This window comes from Cicer arietinum, chromosome 5 (assembly GCF_000331145.2).
Source record: "Cicer arietinum cultivar CDC Frontier isolate Library 1 chromosome 5, Cicar.CDCFrontier_v2.0, whole genome shotgun sequence".
Lineage (NCBI taxonomy): Eukaryota > Viridiplantae > Streptophyta > Magnoliopsida > Fabales > Fabaceae > Cicer > Cicer arietinum.
The window spans coordinates 78,910,255-78,936,127 of record NC_021164.2 but is presented as its reverse complement, the minus strand read 5'-3'; the positions used below and the strand labels follow the sequence as shown (position 1 = coordinate 78,936,127).

At 28.2% G+C, this 25,873-nt stretch overlaps 3 protein-coding genes across 3 annotated transcripts in view; 2 read left to right on the top strand and 1 right to left on the bottom strand.

The window, feature by feature from the left end:
* Positions 1 to 3,436, bottom strand: part of LOC101494283 (uncharacterized) — an 8,549-nt gene extending 5,113 nt beyond the window's left edge. Inside the window, exons 1-10 of the mRNA XM_073368869.1 lie at positions 3,047 to 3,436; positions 2,798 to 2,935; positions 2,626 to 2,707; positions 2,390 to 2,466; positions 2,191 to 2,291; positions 1,712 to 1,841; positions 1,163 to 1,279; positions 993 to 1,078; positions 260 to 326; positions 29 to 107 (exon numbers count right to left, since the gene is read on the bottom strand). Coding sequence (XP_073224970.1) covers positions 29 to 107; positions 260 to 326; positions 993 to 1,078; positions 1,163 to 1,279; positions 1,712 to 1,841; positions 2,191 to 2,291; positions 2,390 to 2,466; positions 2,626 to 2,707; positions 2,798 to 2,935; positions 3,047 to 3,160 — 991 coding nt within the window. The 5' untranslated portion in view covers positions 3,161 to 3,436. The remainder of the gene's footprint in view (positions 1 to 28; positions 108 to 259; positions 327 to 992; positions 1,079 to 1,162; positions 1,280 to 1,711; positions 1,842 to 2,190; positions 2,292 to 2,389; positions 2,467 to 2,625; positions 2,708 to 2,797; positions 2,936 to 3,046) is intronic.
* A 5,544-nt stretch (positions 3,437 to 8,980) lies between these two features.
* Positions 8,981 to 11,344, top strand: LOC101494595 (chloroplast protein FOR GROWTH AND FERTILITY 2-like). The gene is made up of 2 exons (XM_004500668.3): positions 8,981 to 9,376; positions 10,285 to 11,344. Exons 1-2 carry the CDS (start codon positions 9,068 to 9,070, stop codon positions 11,122 to 11,124), a joined length of 1,149 nt encoding a protein of 382 aa, XP_004500725.1. The 5' UTR covers positions 8,981 to 9,067; the 3' UTR covers positions 11,125 to 11,344.
* An 11,217-nt stretch (positions 11,345 to 22,561) lies between these two features.
* On the top strand, positions 22,562 to 23,418 carry LOC101494909 (heavy metal-associated isoprenylated plant protein 26). Its single transcript, XM_004500669.4, has 2 exons — positions 22,562 to 22,744; positions 22,828 to 23,418. Exons 1-2 carry the CDS (start codon positions 22,667 to 22,669, stop codon positions 23,212 to 23,214), a joined length of 465 nt encoding a protein of 154 aa, XP_004500726.1. The 5' UTR covers positions 22,562 to 22,666; the 3' UTR covers positions 23,215 to 23,418.
* Positions 23,419 to 25,873: the final 2,455 nt, after the last annotated feature.

Below are 25,873 nucleotides of genomic sequence, written 5' to 3'. Positions count from 1 at the left end.
TAGGGAAATCAGTCATAACAACACACACCTATTACGGCCAAAAACAATCCAAGGGCGAAAAATGAAACTGAAAAGCTAAGCCAGTGATGTAGGCGCCCTTTGTGGTCCTTCAGTATTACAGGAACGTAAAGGTCAGCTAACTCCTCCACCACATACTCAAAGGATGTAGTGCTAATATTAATTAAATAATTCATATAATGCAAAAATGCTAATGTTTTACTGGTTTACAAAGTTCAGTAAACTTGATACATGATCTCACCTCTAAATGGGCAAGAATGTGACCATATTGGAGTCCAATAATGCATGAAACTGCAGCTGTTATGGAGCTGAAAACAAATGAAAATAATTATAAACTGTCTTCTGTCAGTACCGATCAACGTATATTGAATATTAATAATATAATGCATACAACCAACAAATAATTTCCTGTTAAATAAATATTTGTTGCTAAGCTATCTATAGAGAATAAAAAAGCTGTTAAAAGAAAGAAGTGAAAGTATTTGTTGCAAAACTAAATGAAGTGAAAGTATGGTGATTGAGCCTGTACCAACAAAGGGCCCCTCAGAGTTAATTGTTTTACTAGGAGTTTAAAAGAAAAATCAATCAGGTTTGATTTAGAATAACATCACCAGGACCTTGTTGTATTAACTCAAAAACCGGTAATGAAATACTTTGCTCAAAGGAAAAATCTTAAAGGTACATCTCCTAAAGCTTCCACACCAGGTATCACACACTCTGATTTCAATTAATCAGCATGCTATTAGCTCTATTTTACTTATATAAGCATATTATTCCATGAGGTCACTGTTAGAAATGCAGGTGTACGTGAAAGTGATAAAGTTCCACATTAATCAATTGTGGGTTAAGTGATGACAATATAAGTGTGAGACCGTGAACACCTATATACTCATTGTCATAAGGTTTTGAGTCAAAATGTGTAATGTCAAACCCTCTATTCCCCTCGGAGACTCTACATGAAATAGACTGGTTACCTTAAAATGCCTTCGGGATCAAAAGGAGCGTGACACCATGATGGCGAACTATCTGAAAGTTGGCCAGTGCTAGACATATTGCACTCCTGGAAGTTATATAATCAAGGTATTAACATGTCAAATTATGCTGTAAACTATTGAGCAAAGAACTAAGATAATTTATAAGTTACCTTAAGATTTCTGTATACAGGCTTTTTGTATAGATGGTCAAGACCAAGAATATAACGATCAATCATTCCAGCAGAATTACAGGCAGGTCCAAAATCACCTCTCACTGAACAATTCACCTGATATGGAGTTCATAACATTGCAAGAATTATGAATTAAATATTTTTAATTTCATCAGCAGTAAATGGTTTTAAACAAATGAATTATTAACAAGAATGAATAAGTCAACATTTTGGCAAATGATAGTCTGTATTGGATAACTATCTCCAGAGAAAAATTTGACAGGAATTCACATAATTGAAGGCGAAAGTAGTAGGAACATGTAGGTGATACGGTTAGGAACAATGGATCACCCATCATCTGTAGCTTGAACAACATCACACGAACATTTCCAAAATAACCCTTAAACATGTGTCATAGATTCGCAAATAGTAACGATTTTCTTTCACCATAATTTTTTCTATAATATGCAGCACGTCAAATTCAAAACAAAGTTGCAGCAGATAATAAATAGCTAAGTGGGGAGTGAAGAGTAGTGAGCCTATTCTCACCGTGTAAATGTTGCCACCATCAATTGGAGGCAAAGAAGAGGTAGATGTTGATACATCAAACTGCCAATCTGGAACATATAGACCATACAGCAATCCCGAGTAAATTGCCAACAATATTGTTGCTACAAACCTGCATTAAAAATGACTAAAATTAGGACGAAAGGAAAACTATGTAAAAGAAGTATGGATATATTGATTGCAATACTCAATGAATATACTTTGTGAATTTCAGTCAATGTTAAATGGAACAATCCAGTTATTTCAATGTAATCAATATTCTATAAACATCTTTGGATCAGAACAGTGGAGAGAATCAAACCAGATGTAAGTTTCACTTTTAAATATACACCAAAGTAAACAAACACTGATTTTGGTTGAGACAAACTTCAATTCGGTAGATATACTATATACAAGGTGTATTATTGAAATTGAATAGCATGGAAAACAAAAATGAGATGAAATTGAAATCCTAGTCCTACCAATGCCAGTAATAACTTTTAAAGAAACCCATTTCTTTCCATCGCAGAGTTGGAAGCCAGATCTCGCATAAAGCAGCAACTATGTATCCAATAGATATCCTCTGTATGAGATCATCATTTCAAATTGTTTACAGTAAAGAGTGACCTAGGCAAGAAACTAAAGTAGGAAAGAAATTGAAGTTAAGGAGTAAAGTAGTACCTGTAAAACGCCGAACAACCTAATTCTACCAATGTCAACACCATAAGTCAAGGAAGTTGTCCCATGCAAATAACCACCTGAAAATGATTTTGAACATATGAAACTAGAAAGATAGAATGAGGTGAATAAACGTCACTATCATCATACAGACACACAGTTTAATCTGTTAAGCTCAGTAATTATATATACCTTATTGTGGATTTAGAAAGCAAATTAAGAAGATGGTTAGTAATTACCTTGAAGAAGAATACCAAGAATAAAGAGTTGCAATGCTCTAAGTAAGGCTTTCCATGTAGCTTGTGTTCTCTGTGGCCTTCTCTGACGTTTTGATAGAAGAAGGATAATGGTAATTAATTGGAGAGGGATGATTTAATGATAGAATAAAAGAAGTGATAGAATTGGGAGTACCTTATAAACAAGTGCGAGAGAAATTCCAGCAAGAAAGAGAAAGAAAGGCATGACGAAATCAGCGAGGTGAAGGCCGTTCCAGGGGGCGTGAGAAATGATGGGGAAGATGGAGGCACCATAATCCACCAATATCATAAGCTGGTAATGAAGTAAACAAAAATAATTCATTCATTCATTCAGTTTTCTGTGCTAGCAAGCAAGCAAGCAAAGAGAAACATTGAACAGTAGAGAAAGAAAGAAAGAAGTTACAAAAACAGAGAGGCCACGGAAGACGTCAACAGAGGCGACTCGGCGGGGGTTTTGGTTAAACTGGTGAATTGGTTGGGAGTTAGTATTGAGGAGCAACGGTTGTGGATCCGCCATTCAGTTGAACAAATCACTTTACGGACTGTCGAATTTCATTCATCAAAATAAATATCAACTAGATTAAATCGTAACAAAATAAAAGTTGTACTGTCCATACCCTCCTCCTCCGATCTCCACCGTGTTCATGTACTACTACTACACTTCTTTTTTTTTAGTTTGGATTGGTTGTTGCTGAGCGTTGAATTTTATTTGATTTACAAAAGAAAGAAGAGAGAGAGAGAGAGAGAGAAGCTAGGCGATCAATGTGCTTTCTTCCCTTTCACACACTGGCGCCACCTGATTGTCTCCCTTTAGCCTTGGGGGACCAGCGTTCATTATCTCTCCTAATTTTATTTTAATACTATTACATTCAAAATAATACAAATTTTAAATTATTAAAACTAAATAAATATATATAAATATGCTAATAAAATCAGAACATTAAGTTAATTGCATATAAAAACAAAATATTTGTTAATATGACATCTCACTATGGACAAACGTCCCAATTCAATGCATGAATTGTAGAATTTTATTTAACTTTATCCATTTTTAAATGAGTGTTAATTTGGTAAAAATATTATTTAAAATAAATATTATTTTTAATACGATAAATTAATAAAATACAGACAACAAAAAAGGATAAATTAATAAAACATAAAATTACATTTTATATTTATGATATTCAAAAACATCAATAATTAACAATGATAAATTAATAAAAATAATTATTTTTGTTTTTATAATTATTTCATATTTTTATATATGTGTAAAATATTTAGATGATATTTATTTAAAATAAATCTTAATTGAATCAGACTTAATTCTAAATATTAAACTTAAAATGTAAGTTATTCGATTCTTTCAATATCTAATTGCGTGATTGCGGCTGAAAGCAGGAAACCAAGTCCATACATACTATCCTCTCTCCACCATGCTGATTTGCCTTTCTATTTTAATTTGAAAGTTTGGATAAAGAAGGCAGACGGCGTGAGAGAAGTTAGGCTAGGAATATGTTTTCTTGTCTTTCACACCGTGGCGCCAGCTGATTGTTTGTTCTTTTGGGATTTGGCGACCAGTATTTATTATCTTTCCCAGGTTGGTAGTAAGAGAAAAATCGGGTACCCATTATCCACATGTAGAAATAATCTAAAATTATATTTACTTAAAAGTTAGTTTTTTTTGGTACCCGTGAAAAAAAATAGTGGCTATCATTAAAGGAGCGTTGTTTTGTAATTTTAAATTTATTCTTAAAATTAACATTCTTAGGATTATAATGATGAAAACCTTTTTTTAAATAAAATTTAAGAAATAAGTTTGTATAATAATTTAAATTATCAGGAATAATTGTTTTTAAATTTCTAATTAATTAACAAATAATTAATAAAATGATGTGTTTATAACTAATGATGAGCGTTGTTTGTATAATAATGTGTTTCAATGACATGTTTTATAACTCTTAAACAAACGCGTTATAGAATAAAAATAAGTTGAGTAAGCTATGAACCTAAGTTTTGTAAGACTTATTTGTAACCTAGTTTAAAAAAACATAAAGACAATAATTGTAGATGATTAAAAGAATGTACACTAAAACTTATTGATAAGGTATCTGAAATACCAACAATATGACATATATACATTTTAATACTTAACTATTTTTTATTATACTAAAATATTGTATTAAACTATTATTTATTAGTTTTAATTTTTTTATATAATACTTAAATTGTTTCATTTGATATATTTTTATTATTATTTCATATATTTCAAAGATAATCAATCAAATTTATTTTGTAATGTTAATTTTTATTATATTAAATATAATATTTTACTTCAAATTAGTTACTTTAACATAATTTTATAATATTAAAATAATATTTATAAGTTGTAACTTGGATAAATCGAACACTGATTCAATTTAAACCGTAATAATTTAAATCGAATCAAATTTTTTTATTTGTCATCCAAACCAAATCAAAATCGCAAATAATTTAATTTATAGATCGAATTTTTTATTGCCTTATACCCGATTCAAACTGCACCACGTAGACCCCTATCATGCAGTTTCATTATTAACTATAAAGTACTGGCAAGGAGATCACGTATTATGCCACAAAAATAGTCGATGATAATTTGTAGTGTCGTATATACACCGACTAAACTCGGGGCTCATGTAAGTGGACATTTATGATAAATTAGAGTTGTTTGGTAGCTCGTGTGTTAAAGTCATTCGGGACTTCTCCATAGTATCGAATGTATGATATCTCACCCTAAGGCTTGACTAAATTCGAAATCCACTCTAAGACTCATAAGTGTGTATTCTCTGACTTTTTTTTTATGTAAATAAATAAAATGTGTATATTACATTAGACCATGCTCTCACCAATATTTTTCTTTCATCGTCATCCTAAGCCACTCTTTATTGAGAAGCGTCGTGAATATAAGTCAGATTTAACCTAAATATATATATGATATTTTAGATAATTTAATCAGAAGTACAAGGTATGAAAGTCATACCGACATGACTATATCAATCAACAAATATTGATAAGTGTTATAAATATACTTGTTAATTTTTTTTTTTTACTAAAAATACCATGGAATTTATATTTTCAAATTTTTGATAGAGTAAAGTATGTTTTTTCTAATATAAAACTTAAATTTTTTATTTCTTAACAAATATATGTTATTAATATTATTATTTTTTTTATAGAAAAGACAAAATAATAGCAAGGCGCCGGTAACATCTACTACAAAGTGATCTATGCGCTATACTAGATCAGTAGATCTGACTATTAATTAGATGGAGGAAAGGCAAGGTTTTTTTGGTATTGGTACGGTGTCTTTGGGATGTTAATAGAGATTGGGTGGAATACCGAGTTGCTAAAGAGTGTCTTTTTAATAAACTATTCACCTGCTGTCGAAAAAAAAAAATTGACCCATAAAAAATAATGAATTAATTAAAACCGAACAAAAGTTATGAACAAGTTAAAATTAATAACTAACATACTTATTTTAATTCATTTAAATTAGTAAATAGCGATATTAATCTAGTTCGTCAAATTAAGTAATTTAATAAGTTCATCAATTGATTTCAGTTAAAAAAACTAAAATAATTTGATTTAATTTAAAAAGGTATTTGGGGGACATTCTCACACTTTTAAAAATAATAAACACTTATCTCTTCTCTAATTTTTTTCTTTTATATCAAACAAGATATTAAATTTACAATATTTCTCACATTTTTGTCTTCTTTTGAAACTCTCTCACCTATTTTGCTCTTGAATATTTTCTCCTCTCAACCGATTATATCATTTCCAGTGAAAGAGTAGATCAGGGGCTTCTAATTTGTTAAGAAATGTTTTTTTTTTACACAAAAAACAATCGATTAGCGCAGAAACAACTTAAAATTGATAAAATGACTGACACTTAATCTATACAACTAGAGTCGACATTTAATATATACAACTAAATCGTTACTACACAACTCTCAATTAGTGAGGACACTTATAATATATACTGAATTAAAAATTGCATTGATATTTTAATTTTATACAGTCTCACCATTCTAAAAACTTATATTTGCATCTTATACCTAAAATATTAAAGTATGTTCCACTACACACTCTTTGCCTTCACGAATCACGGTTGAATAGTACAACGACCACTAGCTATAGAAAGCATAATCATGTTTGAATCGGTCGCAACCAGAAGCATAATCACATTTTCCTTTCTCAATTGTTATTTGTGTATATTTTTTCTTTAAATTCCAAAAAAATATGACTATGAATACAAAAAATGAACAGTTAACTCAGTCTTAAGCACTAGCTATTGATTAATTTTGAATAAAAAAAAACACAAATTTATTTTGTTGATAATGTTGATGTTGGAAATTTTGATAATATGTCAATTGAAAATGATGATCTTGATAATGATAATGATAATGTTCATTGTAATAATGGTGATATTGATAATTTCAATAATTCATTTGATAATGAAGATGATAATATAGAGCAAGTAAATTCATTTGAACATTTGTTTAATATATTTGATCCAAAAAATTAGGATGGTTTTGATTCATAAATGATTGATTTTTTAGATGTTAAAAGAGTTTTTTTTTTCTTTCTATTCTAAAGAGTCTTAAAGATAATTCAAAAGAAAAATAATATTTTATGGCTAATTTATATACTAAAATTTTGTGGAATGAAAAAAATAACATAGAGAATCTTTAATTTTATTAGAGCATATCCAACGGCCAAATAAGCTCGTAGTTAGTAAAATTCAGTTTTTAACAAGTTTACTATTGGAGTTGTATCAATTTGTAATCATGACTGTTGGTACTTTCATAATTTAAAAATAATAAAATTATAACCGTTATTTTTTTTTATTAATTTATTAATAATAATAAATTTATGACAGTTAGTGGATCTTGTTTAATTAATCCATTAAGTACAAAATAAATGAACTGTTTCAAGATGATGTGACCCTATGACTTTACTTAATGAATCTATATTGAATTAAACATTGAAGTAAATGATGAATAGGTTACTATAAGATGATGTGACACATAAACCCTACTTAATGAACTTATGTTTAGTTTACCATGTTCAAATTTTTAAATTTCAATATGATCACCAAAAATATTAAAAATAACATTTTAATAAACATAGATGGAATCACGGATTAAAAGGTAATTTTAATAATTTTGGACATGGAATAAGATTGCATGTGCCGAAAGTCAGTTAGGCGTGTGCCTAACACACAGAAGCACATGTCAAAGCGAGAGCAGGTTGAGAAGTGGACAATCCTATTGTGATGGGCGAGGATGTCTTTGTTTCATGTTGATTTCTTGGACGTGGACCTAACCTCACCGCTCACTAATTACCAACTATGACAAAAAATACGTTTTTTTTATTAAAAGAAATACCTTTTTTATTAAAAAAATTTACTTCCTATAGAGTGTACCAAATTTCCTAGAGATTTTATTATTGGCCCAATGGTTAATAACTGTCTTTAGAATTCAAAAATAAATTGTTATTAAAAAAAATAAAATTTACATTTTTAAGAAATAAAATAATAATTTTTAATATAATTTTAATGTCAAATTTGTATATTTAATTCTTAACAAATGTTTTAAGATATTTATTAATATGATCATTTAACTATATTAGATATAAGATTTGTCTTAAAAGAACACAATAATTCATATTTATTAATATTTCTAATTATAAAATGATCATATCTTCTATTTAAAAAAATATACATATTATAAAACATAGTAATAATACTATTGACTATTATGATAGGAAAATAATTAAAATGTATACAGTGACTAAATCTAATAATAATTTAACTAATGATTTATTTTCTTTCAAATAATCAATAAATTTGACTCAAGCATCATCATAGTTTGTTGTTAGAGAAAAAATTCAATGGTATCTACAAAATAGAAAAGAATTCAATTGTATAACAAAAGGTTAATTTACCGTACAATATTTTTCAATTATATTTATTTTAAATTTGAATTCTTTAAAATGAAGAAAAGTTAAGTGAAATAATAATGAATTGTCTCTTTAATAATATATATATTTTTATATATATACCACATTACAAACAAATATACTTTAATAAAAAAAACAATACTAACAAATTCATACACTCAAATTGAAAATTTCCAAATTCAAAAACCAAGTAATTATTATGAAAAATATTCCGCAATAAAGTTTTTAATTTTTAAATAGGGGATAGAGTTGAGCTTACGGTTTACTCGGCAAAATGTACGGGGTTATGGTTAAAAAAAATATAAATCGGACTTTTGACAAAAAAAAAAAAAGAAAGATAAAAATGTAGGGTTTGGCAACCTTAATTTAAGGAAAGAAATATTGTTTGTGCACTACAATTGTGGTTTTGCAAATAGATAGAAGCATGGATAGGCTTCTATCATCCTCTTCACCCCCTTCTCTCAAATCCCTCAAACCTTTACCTTTCTTTAATCGATTTCATTATGCGAACAGATTCAATCTTTCTCCCTTGAAACGGACCTCTTCAATTTGTTGCAATATCCAAAACCCTTCTCCATTATCTTCTTATTCTACTCCCATTTCTGCTTCTTCCAAAAAACCCAATAATTTCATATCCCTTTCGTCTTCTTCTTCTTCTTCTTCTTCAGATAGGTCCGTACCCCAACCCAACTCTCTCAATCAGATCGCAACTGGGTCTTCCCAGAAACCAAAGGTATTATTATTATTATTATTGTATAGTCAACAATCCTTCTCATCAAAGACAAATCTTTATTTGTTGTTCGTGTATAAATATGATGTTTCATGGTGAAAATTCATTTGGTTATTTGAATTAGCTTGAAACTGCCTTGTAGGAAATAGAGTTGACCTTTCGATTTTTAAAATTCCATGACCAGAGCATTTGAATTTGAGATCTGTGCATGTATCTCTTCTATAATGACTTATTTGATGATTCTATTCTCAAGTTAGGAATATACTTTAAAGGAAAAGAGTAGGGAGTTAAATAGCAATTGGGATATTTGAACCATTTCATATTATGATGTTCATTTGGCGATTTTCAGTGGATATGGCATCTTATTATTTTGTCTTTCTGAAGTGAATTAATCCCTTCCTTTAAAAAACTGAATCCAAAATGATTGAATTATTTTATCCAAAGGGTGGAGAATCTTCCCTAGAATCTTAAAATCAATGCTATGATTGTGACGTTCTATTGAATTTAATTTAACTTTTCGTTTAAATCTTTAACCCTGCTTGGGGACTAGGGTATATTGTCAGATTCTCGGAGGGTTTGTATGGTTTTTATTCCTTAATCAACTTGGCTCTTTAATTACCATATTCTTGCCTGTGAATCATGATGATCAACATGCATTTTTAGTTAAATGTAACTGAATAGAGATTTGGATGTATAGAAAGTTTCATTAGAAGACTACTCTGATATAGGTGACTTTGACATATTGATTTATCTTTTTTCAACTATTATTCAATTCAAAATGATAATTTTGGCACACGGGGTCTGGGTCTGTAAATATTCAATGTACACAGTATTTTCGTTTTTGTCTTACATCTTTGAAAAGTCCAGTGTTTAAATATACCTTAAGAAACCTATTATGTCTTTTGTCTCAGACAATAACAGCTCGGACTGTTGTAATACTATGTGCTCTTGCAACAATCTTAATTCAACCAGCTATCGTACCAGCAGCCTTTGCAACCTTCCAAACGGCTGCCACGACTGGTGGTCCTGCTGCCACTGCAGTTGGTGGAAAACTAATCCGCACTGAGCTGCTAAGTAGTGCTTGGACTGGTTTTTTTGCTGGCTGCTTGCACACTTTATCAGGGCCTGACCACCTTGCAGCTTTGGCTCCGTTATCTATTGGTCGTACCAGATTGGAGAGTGCTGCTGTAGGTGCCCTTTGGGGCTGTGGCCATGATGCTGGTCAAGTTATCTTTGGCTTGATTTTTTTGATACTGAAGGACCGACTTCACATTGAAATTATTCGAACTTGGGGCACCAGAGTGGTTGGTTTGACCCTGCTAGTAATTGGTGCTATGGGAATTAAAGAAGCTTCAGAAGTGCCTGCTCCATGTGTTGCCTTAGAGAATGGTGAATGTGATGTCGGTGTCTATGAATCACTTGATAATCCAACACCACGAAAGAAGAAGATTGGTTTTGCTACTTTTGCGACAGGGATAGTTCATGGACTGCAACCAGATGCATTGATGATGGTGTTGCCTGCCCTTGCTTTGCCTTCTCGATTGGCCGGTGGCGCATTTCTCATCATGTTCTTAGTTGGAACGGTTGTTGCAATGGGAGGTTATACCGTATTTATAGGTTCATGTAGCCAGGCACTAAAGGATAGAGTACCTAGGATAACTGAGAAGCTCACTTGGGCTTCTTCCCTTATTGCAATAGCCCTCGGATTTGCCATCATAATTAGCCAGTTTTTTGGGTATACACTGTATTAATACAACTACAATCTGCTAAGGTACCTTATTATTTTCGAACATGGTTTTGGATGAAGAAAAAGTAGAGACTTTAGGGGGGAAATTTGTTTAGAGCAAGTTCATGTGAAATTGTTTCTTGTCAATTATTCGACTTTGCTTTTGAATGTCTATAGTTGTAAGTTAAATGATTCTGCAGCTGAGAACTACATAGCTAATTATTTATCGATTTGATTTTAGTTCATCTATGTTTAATATCCCTCGGACTGAATCTACATCACTCACACATAGACTATGCACCAACCATGCACAAACACAAATTTAATTCAAAGATACTCTCCATATTTAATTGACTTTTCTCTACCTTACCTTCCCCCTGCCCTACACCTATAACTACTTAGCTTGCTAATGTCCTCCCTCTCTGCATCATCCGAGCCATCAACCTTGACTCTGATTTAGTCTTCAACGATGACATTGCCAACTTTAGAGCAACACTCTTCATGGCTAAGGACATTTATTAGTTCACCAACATGATCTAGATACATTGATTTAACTTTTTCCAAGGAATTCTATATGCTACTATTTTTTTTTCCCAGTTTTCTGGTATGTTTTTGCATAACTATAATTGCAGCAATTATTGGTTTAAAGTGCTAGACAAATTATGCAATCCTATACTAACTTTTACACCATGAATGATTTTAATGATGATTGTATCAACAACTGCAAATTAAACTTACGAAGCTAGTTTGGTGGGAGCGTCACAAAGTAATAAGAAATAGCTATTTGTTGGATTATCCGATTCGTCGGCATCATAATTAAGGAGGCAGCTACTTTTATTTTATTTAAAAAAATCGATTTCACCCTTTTTAATTTTATCTACTTTATCTTACAATTTATTTTCTGAATTTATAAATAATTCAAATTTTGAGATTTTTTAAATTCCAAATAATTCAATTGTGATCTTTAAAATATATATTGCTCTTCCACTCTTCTTTCTTTGGAAAATAAATTCCAAATATATTTTGTGCATGCGGCACTCTCTTTTACTCTTCTTTCTTTGGAAAATCATATGGCAGTTTCTATATACTGCTAATTTATTTTGGATTTAATCCATGAGAAATTAAAATATGAAACACATACCTCTTAATTATGTGTTGTTAGTGTACATTTCTTTTATAATGTCATTTAATCACCATCATTAAGTCTTTATAAATGTTTAATTTTTATCATAATTATATATAAAATCATCTCTATAAATGATTGTGATATGCTGAAATTATAAATTTTTTTACACCAATAACATGATAATTAAACTCATTAATTTTACACAAAAATTTGAAGGTAGTATTTTTTTTGGTCTTAATACTTAAAACCTATTAGTTCGAAGTTCAGTAGAATAAATAAAGTTTTATGAACAAATTTGTTTTAGTCAAATTTCAAATTTAAATTCTCCCCAATGATTTATCCTTAATTGAAATTCATTAATCACTTGAATTCAATCACTTAATTAAAATTTAATATATGTGCTTCAATGACCTCAAATATAAACAAAAGTCGAATAATCTACTAAAATTTAATGATAGTGTGAGTGATGGTATGGTTCAGTTAGAAGAATCCATTAATGAGTAGTAAAACTTCAAAAATAACTCAAGTGATTATCTATTGTAAATTTAAAATAATCGATTAGACTTATTCATGAATCAATTAAGTGATAAATATGACTTATGATAATGTGTTAGAACATCAAATCAATTCATTGACGATAATAATATTTGTTTGCTCGTTTGTCTTCTTCATTCGTAAATGTATATGAGTCATACTCAACCTAATAATATTTTTAAAGGTTGACAAATGAGATGATGATCATTTACTAATGAATTACTTAATTGATGACAATTAATTGAATTAACGGAAAATATAATGGTTTAGAAGAATAAGATTGATCAATTTATTGATTTTTAAGATAATTTGTAATACATTTGGATGAGTTATTTTGTTAAAGATCAATCAATTGTTTACTAAATAATCGACTAGGATGATTTGATAGAATATTAAGTAGAATTTAGTATCTTTTAAATATATTTGTTGATTTTATTTATAAATAAAAGTAGATGAATAAAAAATAATGTATTTAATTTAAATTTTAAACAAACTACATTAATTTTTGTTAAACTCTTTTTATTTATAAATAAGATAATATAGAATAATAATATGTTTATTCTTGAGACAATAAAGCTTAGTAATTAATAACATTAATTCTGACAGAAATAATAACATGGACATAAACGACAGTGTTCAATCCGCCTACACTACACCCCCACCACTAAGTCAAGTGGTAAATGTTTTATTATATAAAAAAGGCCTCAAATCTTAAGAAAGAATACAATCTTATATAAATAAAATAAAATATTTTATTATAAATTATTTAATACTTTTCTTAGTACAACTCAATTGATTAATAAAAATAGTAGGGATGAGATATATATTAGTTATAAATTAAAAAATTAGGAGACAAAAAGTGAGCACATTATTCTTATGAGAAATATTAGTTATAAATTACAAAATAATGAGACAAGTAGTGAACAACTGAACATGAGTGATTAGAGTGGTACAATATATACACATTATTTTCTTCTTCAACTAAGATATAAATTTTTTTACATAAATTATTGATGTTATTGTAGTACCGTTGAAATGTTTTATTTCATTTTTAAAAAAATATAGAGAAAATAGATTTGAAAATACCATTAATTCTATTAATTTTTTTAATAATTATTAAATCAAATATTAATAATCTATTTATTAAATTTTGAAGAGGTCCCATCTAATTATTTTACTTTCTCAAAACGTTTTGGACCGGAATTGACTACACTACACCCCCACCACTAAGTCAAGTGGTAAATAAACATTACTACACCCCACCATAATTCTAAAAAACATAGCACACATAGGAGGGAATTGTACCGTGCACCCTCCCCCTCCCATTTTTTTATAAAGACTATTTTGTCCTTTTTTCTTTTGTATAAAATCATATAAAAAAAAAAAAAATTCCACTCTATTTTTCATCCCTACTTTTGAAAATTACAAACTTTCAAAATAATAATTTTTTTTAAAATATTTTCGAATGTTTTGTTAAATTTGAAATTTTCGAAATTTAATTTTCCAGAAAACATCAAAACTTTCGAAAGTTTTGATGAATTTGAAACTTCCAAAACGTAATGCTCGAAACTTTCAAATTTTCGAAACACATGTCGAAACTTTCAAATTTTCGAAGTAATTCAATTTCAAAAATTTTAAAATATTTGAAATTTACGAAAGTTTCAATTTATAATTAAAATTTTATTTTAAAAAATAAATATAATATTATTATTAATTAAATTTATTACTATTTTTGAAATTAAGTATGAAATTTATTGCTATTTATTAGTACTAATTTATTACTATTTATTAGTAGTAATTTATTACTATAAGTTAATTATTATTTATTACTATTAACTTATTATTATTTATTATTAAAAAAATGCATTTCGAAACTTTCGTTTCTCAAACTTCCGAAATTTGATGTTTCCATATATACCAAACATTCCAAACCTCATGTTTCGAAATTTTCAAAATGTTCGAATAAGTTTCATTTCGAAACTTTCGCATTGCTCGAAACTTTCGAAAGTTTCATGTTTCAAAACTTTCAGGTTGAACAAAAGTTCCGAAAGTTTTATATTTCTTGGAAAAAATGTCCTTCGAAACTTTCAACCTCAAGGAAACTTTCGAAAAACTGTGTTTTGAAACTTTCATGTTTAACGAAAGTTTCGAAAGTTTGATATTTTCTGGACAAAATGTTCTTCGAAATTTTCAACCCCAAAAATACTTTCGAAAACTGTCTTACTTTTTGGTTTCAGAGGTTTTAAAGATTCGAAGTTTTGGTAGGGTGGGAGGTTCGAATATTTTAGAGTTTCGAAGAAATGGTGAAAAAAGAAAAGTGAATTTTTTGTGAGATTTTTATAGATGAAACTAGGGACAATATGGTATTTTCCTTATGATTGAGGGGGTGGGAGGTAAAATAGGGGGATGCACGGTACATTCCTCCACGTAGGAGCATTAAACCAAAATCATATCCTAGTTCCATACTATCAAATTCTTCTTCACACTTTGGCTTCTTATGTGCTTCAACTATATCAGTTATCTCATCATTATCCAACCAGGCTCCGTATATGATAATTATCCAAGTATCATTCAACTATAATCATCTTGTTACTATTCAAGTATAAACTGCAATTTCTCATCCAAATGCATAGCCATATTCTCAAACATCTGCAGCGTAAAAAAAATGGAATTATAAATTTAATTACAATTTAACCACAAATTTCGCCCATAGTAATATTAATGTCCAAGAGTGATAGTGAAATCCACCTTAAAAAAGTTCAAATTCGTTAATCATATGTAATGTTGAAAGTGGCAAGTGGATTTTAACTTTTTATTTGAAAGTGATTTTACATACATTCTCAATATAAAAGACACATTCTTTCTTAAAATCAATTCAAGGATTTTGGTATGAGCAATTGTAAAACATAGTTAACCTACATCTTAGCATCAAGATTACTTTATGTAGTTGCAAGTTGTGATTCCTTTTACCGAAATGATGTATAGCATGAGATGTTTTTCATTTTAAGATAGTAAAACTAATTATCTATTGAATAGTTATTTGAAATAGTTAAACCAATTAAAAAAAGACACATGATTTCTTACCTTTCGACTTTCCTTTTTAAAATTTAGAATTTTTGTTTCAAGTTTAAATGAGAATATATATATTATTTATTAATCATATTGCATCCTATGTTTTTCAACTTTGATTTGTTTGTTTTAATCAAATGTTTTACAGTTTGACTTTTTACATTAATTTTTTCCTTTTCTCAGGTGTTTTATTTGTGTCATTTTTAGTATTTTTTAAGCATATTTTTAGTATATTTAAATAATACAGCTGTTATTTTTCTTAATGTATTAACGTAGTCGACTATTGGACTGAGCAAGCAGTCTAATGGTACAGAGTCTCTAATTGATCCGGTGTTTAATTTTATTTTTTATAATATAATAGAAAGATGATAATTTTTTTTGTTAAATATTCTTTTAATTCCTATAAAAATTAAGATATTTCAAATTTAATCAATACAATTTTTTTTATTAACTTCTAGTCTCTATTTTGATTTTATTGTGATTTTTTTAGGAACTAAAACCATCATTCTTTTTTCAATTTTTTTTTTTAAAATATAAATCAAAAGTAAAAAAACAATGATGAACTAAAAAATAGAGATTTTTTTTTTATATAAACTAAAAATAAAATTTTATTATACTTTTTTAATTATTCAAATTGCACTTTTTTTTATCATGAACTTAATTTTTAAAATTAAAAAAAAACCTCCAAATTTTTTAAAAGGACCGTGTGTATTAAATATGTGCAAATTTTTTATATTAGATGAAAAAAATTGACCGGGCGTATTCTGAAATCACTGATTTTTTTTTTTTTTGAAACTACATCAAAATAAACGTAGAATTAGAGGTGAAATTCAATAAAATAAAATAAAATTTAGATAATGTACCTAACTTCTTCTTTATTTCTTATATAATTTTTTTTTAGAATTATAATTGGTCAAAAAGGGTAAATATAATGTTGACCAGTATGCCTGGTGGTTTGTAATATTCATATTATATTTACCATTTTCGGATATTTTTAATTTTAAAAGAAAAAAATTTATATAAGAAATAAAGAAGTTAGGTAAATTATTTAAATTTTATATTTTTTATTGAATTTCACCTTTAATTTTATGTTTATTTTGATACAGTTCCAAAAAGGATAGGTGTAATTGTAATTTCAGAGTATACTCTCTCATTTCTGCCGATAGTAAGAATGAATAAGACGTTCAAAAGTCGGAAACAAATATTATTTTTTCTATAATATTTCATTTTGTTATATTATATACCGAATATCGAGGGGCGATGTATAGCAGGTTTATAATGATATTTTTTAGGTAAGATACCAATTAATTTGCAGATTACATTTTTATCTACGTACTAAGTCATCTTTGTACTTCCAGGACACGGTAACAATGTGGAAGTGTAATGGAATTCTCTTCTCAATGTGATGGGAAAATAACTTGTACAAGTAGTCAAAAAAACATTGGTTAAATAGACTTGATAAAGTGATTTGGATTTTTAGTTTTTCTTTTGAAAATGTACAATTTATTCTCTCCATGAAATAGAACTTTATGTGGCTGAACTAGAACTTTATTTAATCTGACTTAGAACTTTAGGTGGCAGCTAGTTAATGACCGTTTGTTAAGTAATGTAATTGTTTAGCATTTTGGATATTGGTTTATGCTATAACATGTTTATCTTCAAATTGTTCATATTCCTAGCAACTATGTTATATGTTTGTGAAATTAATTGTGTTATTGCTCGTCACCGTTGAATTGAATCTGATAAGTTTAGTAATGTGGAAGATAAACTATTGTACATGTCATCAATATTTTCAAGGATAATAATTCGTGTGTCATGTTTAAACTGTATAAAAAGGACATTGGCTTGACTTGTAGATTATGTGCAATGTTTTTATCAAAATAGAATAGATAGATGAATCTTTATTAAAAAAAGATAGATGAATCTTTATTAAAAAAATATAGATGAATACAATTGGAGTGTGCATTATTAGTGTCGATGGTGCCATCCAAACTATTTTCATTTCTTATTGGAGCAATGTATATGGAGACTGTGTAATGGTTTTTTTGTGTAATATTTTGTTGTGAGAATTTGCAGGTTACAGTTTTATCTGCGAACCCAATTTTCTCCTTGTACTTCTAAGACACATTAACAATTTGGAAGTGTGATGGAATTCTTGTATGCATTCTAAAATCTCATGATCAGTCTCAACATCCATGTATGTGGATGGGAAAATAACCTTGTATATAATTAGTGGCTAAATAGATCTGATAAATTGACTTAGATAAAGTACTTTGGATTTCTAATTTCTTTTGAAAATGCACAAATTTTATTCTCCTGAAATATAACTCTAGGTGGCACCTAGTTAATGACCTTCTAGTCATGTTTATTAAGTAATGTGATTGTGTAACATTTTGGATATTGCTTTATGCTATAACATGTTTATCTTTGAGTTGTTCCTAGTCCTAGCAATTGTATTGATGTTTGTGAAATTGTGTTACTGTTCGTTAATGTTGAAGTGAAGCAGGTAAGTTTAGTGATGTGGAAAGAGGAATCATCGGTATTTTCAAGGATAGTAAGTCACGTGTCATGTTTAAGTCGTGTGTCTTTGACTTGTTTTATTTTTTAAATCCTCATTTTCTGTTAAAGCCGTTGAATTGGATTCTCTTATAAACCATCTAGAATATTTGACATAGTTTCAATTTTACAAGCAATTGAGTAAGTCTTAAACTTGTTTTAATCTTGCTTTTTTATGGTTTGATTTGTTATGGTTTAGGCTATGTGTTCTTGATCTGTGTTGTGCATTTGATTCAAATTTTGTTGTTGTTTGATGGATTTGTCAAGTAAGGAAGGCTGTTAAAGCATTGAAATGATTGGTTAAGATACAAGCTCTTGTTAGATGGTATCTAGTTAAAAAAAGATCTACTACAACTCTTCACAGTATGCAAGCTCTAATAAGACCTCAAACTTCTATTAGAACACAGCGAGACCGCCGATCGATGAGTAAAGAAAACAAATTTCTACCTGAAGTTCTTGCAAGAAAATCTTTGGTAAGAAAAAACTTGTTTTCTTCATTAATTTATTTATCATTTGTTAGAGAAGTTTTTTATTAAACAGTTGATTCAGTTAAGTTTGGTTAATGTTCTATTATCTGGATGTTTACATTCTTCACTAGTTGCATCTATCTCTGCTATATACATGGCTGACACAAATGTGTTTTAATCTCCGTAAATGTAGTAGTTTTTGTTCACTCTACCACAAATATTAACTTGGCGAATTTGAAAACGTGTTGCAGTTTAGCATTGACTTTTATTTGGAATGCATATACACTCTTTTTATGTCTCAGCATCAACCAACAAGAAAGTCCTTATCATGGGTGGCACTAGAGTCATTGTTGTCTTTTTGTCTAGACTCTATGTCTAACAAGGTCACCAGGTATATATAATATCATTAACCTATTTAACTTCACAAAATATATGTTATTTTGACACAAACACCGTAGTTATAAAAATCGTATAATAAAGAAGTGAAATTATAGTCAAATTTGTGTGTCAAATAATTGTTTATTTGTGTTAACTTTAACTAGATATTTTAAAAGCCTTAAATAACTATTGAATTTGGCAGGTAACATTATTTACAAAAGGAAAAGCACCTATTACTCAACACTTGCAACGTGAATCAGACACTGATTTTGCTGATTTCTCTTCCAAGCTATACTAATTGTAAATACAAACATTGGACTATTACCTGTCTATTAGGCAAATAGGCATCTTTGATATTGTTCATCTTTGTTAGTTGTTACCATCATACATGGACCATTCATTCTTGTGTAATGTAATATTTTTAATTTCATATAGATCTTGCATTTAAAAAGAGACAAGAAAGACTATGATTTTGTAAAATGAAACAAGAGAAAACAAATATGTTTCTCAAATTGAATTTAACGAGCTGACATCAGTCATCTTAATGTCTCAATCATAAGAGCGTGTAGAGTTGTGAACTTCTACTATTTATGAGTGTCTTTGATTATCCATAATATTTCGAGTGATTTTTATGTACTAATCTATGATAGACCATATATTGTATTGATCTACTAAAACACCCGCCATTTGAAATAATGTTTGAAATCTATATTTTATATTTGAATAAACTTTTAATTTACTCTGTTTAGTATAAACAACATATCAATCTAGAATTAAAATAGAACATCTTATTTGGACAAGTATAACTCTAAATAACTAATATTATTATGTGTTGTGTTATATATATATATATATATATAAGATTTTCTACCCAACAACCAAACTAACTGTTACAATTGTAAAGCAGCACTGTCGCCTTCCTTCGTGTTGGGATTTACATATATAAATAATGTATATGACACCCGAAAAGGTACATATTTCTCATCTTAGTACCTCTCACTTTCATCAAATCAATTCTAATTTGAACGTTAGAGTATCCGCAAGTACCACCCCTTAACGGGTCTAAATTGCCATTCAATTTACGAAGCCAATCATCCTCCCCGGTTCAACTTGAATTATTGGCACCGTATGTGGAAACAATTCATGTGGATCTTTGCCACACAATTGATAGACCTTTTAACCCCTTAGCCTCGACTGACTGAATATTATTCTAGTTCCACAAAAAAGCCTCGCACTAATTGATAATCAAGGTTAAGGACAAAATTGCGAGGATTCACACTAAGCCTAAAGCATACAATAACTACAAAATGTAGTAATGCTGAGTTAAAGTCGAAAAGACTAAAACATATATTTTGATGAAACTAATAGCAATGAACGTTGACTCTCAAATTGATCTTTATTTTGAAAATGAATTACAACTCAAAACATGATGAAAAAAAATATTTATATTAATGTGCAAAACATCATTTCAAACATTGTTTATTGTAAAAAATCAATTATATAAATTTAATAACATACACGAAAGAGATAAGAGATAATTAATTAATCAACTAAATTCAATGAATGAATTATCGAAAACTAAATTCAACTAAATTATCATTATTGTATTATGATAATTTGGAACTAACTTTAAAAAAAAAAAAGAATTATGATAATTTGGATTTAGAGGCGTGGGAGGGGCCGAGGTGGGCCAGTTGTACAGTGCAGCAGTGCACCCACATACGATGCTGGCTCCATCGATGAAGACGCGTGACGCGACTTCCCATACACGGCTTCAGGGATATACTTCCAACCACGCATTTTCCTCATCTATATTGTTTGGCTTGATTAGGGAAATCAAAAAAGTCTGCTACACTTTTTTTAAATGTAGTACTCGTTTTTTTATTACTTCAAATTTACGGTCTGGCGTGTGTCTCTTCACTGCATTTGTTTGTTACAGGAATCCAGAGAGATAGAAATTGAAATTTATAACTTTTAGTACTTTTCTCTCCTCGTATATATTCACATTTTAATAAATTAAAAGATATATTCCATATAACATACAATAAAAATTAGTCAAATGACATTAATATATTTAATTTAAAGAGATACAACTGCTATATACTAAAATAAATTTATTAATATTTTTATATTTTTATTAGCATAAATACTAAATAAATAATAATAGTTTAATAGTGATATATATAATATTAATTAAATAATATATTTTAAAAATAATTAAAATTATATTCAAACTATAAAAAGAAAGATATTTACAATATGTTGGATTCAAATATAAACAAATTCAATAATTTATGTATATTTAACGTTGTTTCATTAATAAATATTAATTTGTTAATGTTGTGAGGAGATCGTGATTATATTACATTTATTTAATATATCATTAAATTATCATCTTTATAAACTAAACTATCAAAATAAATATATTATTTATTATTTTTCGTATCTTAAATTATATATTATTCTATAACATCAATATAACATTAATAATTTTTTTTAATATATTTTATTTATTATATCTAAATCATTGAACTTTTCTACTTACTAAAATTAACAAAATTATTTAGATTTAATCATTAAAATTAATATAATAAATTATTTTCTTGAAAATTATGTAGATCTTAAATAAAACATTTAAAATGCGATCAAACAAATATTTTACTTATAATTGAGTCAAATGGGAATAAGCAATACAAATGCATACTTCATTAACCTCATTAAATAATTAATGCAAGTATATTTTAGAAACAATATCATTAATGTATTTCAAAAAATTAGTTAATTTTCCTTATAGTTATGCTGACAAGTGGTCTAAAATTTAAGGTGGATTAAAATAAAAGTGATAATTTATGTGGAAAAAAATTAAATTTAAATTTCAAAAAATTAAATATATAAATTTTAAAATAATATTTCTAGTTTTAATATTTTAACAAGTATTTATTTTGGTTATTATTATCACCGATCTTATTTGGTGAAGTATATTACAACCATATTAATTCAACCTAGATAGTTAATAAACTTTAATTAAAATTGAATCTTTTAAAACATCATATTGTAAATCTTTTTTGAAACAGTCGCAAAGACAAAACGCTCCGCCTTGGGCGGTGGTGCATCCACTAATCATATTGTATTGATTTCACAACTATCACCGTCCATTGGAGGCCGAACAGATGGACTTATAAATCCCAATATTTAGATAGCATTACAGACGGCTAAGATTCGAAGTAAAACAGAGTAAAGAATCTAAGTACCACGCTGTTAATTAATTTGTTAATAATAATGTCTTAATGTGCACTCAATGAAATTGGTTACTATAAATGTGGTCCAACCAACACAAGTAACTTGTCCTTGTCTCCTACCACTACTACTCACCAGTAGGACTGTTTTGATTAGTACAAAGAAAGAATCAGATATTTTGGGAAACAAATCTGAGAAAAATGGGTGCTTTGGATCACATTTCTGAGCTATTTGACTGCTCCGGAGGTTCTCACCACAAAAAGCGCAAACAATTGCAGGTAAATCTATCAGATCCATATAAATAATTTATTTATGTTTAAATAAAAATAGAAAATGATAGTGAAATTGAAATTGATGACAGACGGTGGAAGTGAAAGTGAAGATGGATTGCGAAGGATGCGAGAGGAAAGTGAGAAAGGCGGTTGAAGGAATGAAAGGAGTGAACCAAGTGGATATTGACAGAAAGGCCTCCAAGGTAACCGTTGTGGGATATGTAGAACCTTCCAAAGTGGTGGCGCGTATCGCTCACCGCACTGGGAAGAGGGCAGAGATATGGCCATATATCCCATACGACGCCGTTGCTCATCCCTACGCACAAGGTGTTTACGATAGGAAAGCCCCTTCAGGTTACGTTCGGAATACATACGGTGAGTCTCAGTATCCAAATCTAGCGCGTGCAAGCTCCACCGAAGTCCGCTACACCACCGCTTTCAGCGACGAGAACCCAGCCGCCTGTGCTGTCATGTGATTTACCAATCTAAGTGTTTAATTAAATCTATCTTATTTCTCTTTGCTTAATTGCTTGGTTATTAGTATTCACCAACACCTACTATGTTTCTTATAGCTTAGTTCTTGTGCTTATGTGTTGCCTGCCAGCATCAAATTTCTTGCGTTCATTGTAAATATTCTGATTTTTCATAATCTATGCTCATAGTACTGCATTTTGTTTTTATATTTCTTCTAACATAAATTTGAATATGGTCCAGGTCTAAGTAAAAAGTTTTACACTCAATTTAACGGTTATGATTATTAAATGAGAATTAAAAATATCTTTACGATGTTCGTTTAATTAGTGTAATGGGGTTTTCTTAATTCAAATTTGTGCCAGTCGCATCATAATTGGAAGCTCCGATAATTAGTTCACATTCACATAGTGTGTGTCTGTGTGAAAACAAGAGGTCGGCCATCTTTTTTATTTTCTTTATCTTTTACACTTTTAAAATCATTTATGTTTTAAAAATAGTCTACAAACATTATTTATCGGTATATTTTTATTAATTATTTATTGGTATATTTTTATTCTAGCTGTAAAGTAACGTCGGTGTTTTAAAATAGAGTATATAATAATAACTGGAGAGAATAATTAAAAAATAATCAAATTTACATTCAAAATTATGAATATTATTTATTTTAAATAATTTTTTTATTAAAATGATATTTAATTTAATAATAATGCTAATATTGTTAAATTAAATATTTTATCTTAAATTTAAATTCAATATTTAAATTGTGTTATTTAATTATACGAATGATTTTTTTAAAGAAAAATTCTGACATTGATATAAACTAAATAATAATAATAGTAGTAAAAATAAAAGAGGTCAAGCATGTGGAACCACATTGATGTGATGGATAGGAAGACCGCACTATCCGGGGGATATCCATGGAATAATATTTTAAGATTTCTTGTTTGTCTTTTGGATTATGAAAGAAAGTGGAGACAGATGATTGTTTGGTAGAAATGATTATGATAGTGAGATTAAATAATCTTTACATTATAATTTTTGAGAAAAATATTTATTGTATATATTTGGACTTTCATATCTTAATCCTAAATGTTTGGGCCAATACTCACAAATTACAAGACTTAATTCAAAATTTATATTGTGAAAAAATAAAAAATTCAAAATTTATATTGTGAAAAAATAAAAAATTCAAAATTTATGGTATTTTGGATGAAGAATAGTTTCAATTATTTTAATTGTTGTTCGTCTAAATAATTAAAATATGAAATGAAATTTTTGAATAATTATTTGACACGGTCAAGAAACTTCAAGAGTGAGTTGTAGAAAATTATAGGCAAACAAAACTTGTGAATGTTTAAGACATATAAAATTTCAAGTAAATAGTGAAATAATTATAAATTATTCATTTCTAAATATTTAATATTATTCAATTTTTTATTATTTCGATTATAATTTGTGTTTCTTAAATTATAAAAAGAAAAAAATATTATGAGAGAAACATTCAATATAATAGGGAAAAACTATCACTTCCTATGCAATAATAATTATATATGATTTTAAACAATAAATGATAACAGAAAAACAATATTATTGAAATATTTATAAATTAAGAATGTGTCACAAATATTTTATTTTCTATTGTCAAATTTAATAAATATTAATATAAATGTTATAAATATATTTTTTCCATTCTTTCTTAGACAAAATAGGAAACAATTTTTAGAAATACTTGTTTTGAAGGGACAAAAAAGTAAAGTAGTTTAAAAGGAGATTTTCCTATTTTTGTATGGAATGAAAAGTATTATTAACAATTTTACTAACACATCTTTTTCAACAAGTATTCCTTTATTAATTGATATTTACGTAAGTGTCACAGATAATTTATGTAGTATCTACAAAAGACTCTTTTAAATTTTATCAGATGAAAAAAAAATGTCTTTTGAAGAAAAAAATGTCTTTTGAAGAGTTTACTAAAGAGTTTGTTGCTACCACTCTTTGTTGATAAAATTTTTTTGCTCGGCTTTTGTTTTCAAACATTTTGTCTAATCCATCTTTTTGAAATGTTGAACAAATAGATCATATCCATTATTTACCATAAAGTGAAAATGATGACTAGTTATTAGCTAATAGAATAGTGCTTACTTTGAAAAAACAAAGTGTCTTTGGTCTGTTAGCTTCAATTTTCTCCAAAACATGTAAAGGTGTCTACCCTTCCCTCCACCAAATTATGTGAAGAACGGCCTTGGAGGTTAGTTTTAACATTTTATTAATCATCATTATATAATAGTACATATATGTGTGTCTTATCACTTGAGAGGAAAATATTTGAAAGTCTATCAGAAAAGTTCATTTTTCATTTTTGTGATTCACTTATTATTTTATGTGAGAAAAATTGGATAAGTGAGATAACCCTCATAACTTATACCACACAATTTAAATAACAATGTAATGTCTTATTTACTTGTATAATAATTCTTAATCCAATGTAATAATTTGTAGACTCCCTCATTATTCCAACAATAGTGACAACTACGAATTGAAAATCTTACAAGAGATTGAAAAATATATCCCATTAATATTTAGTACTAACAATAAAATTACCTCAAATTTTAGATAAATATATAGTTTCAACCTTCTTAATTCAATATAATGATTCTTAAA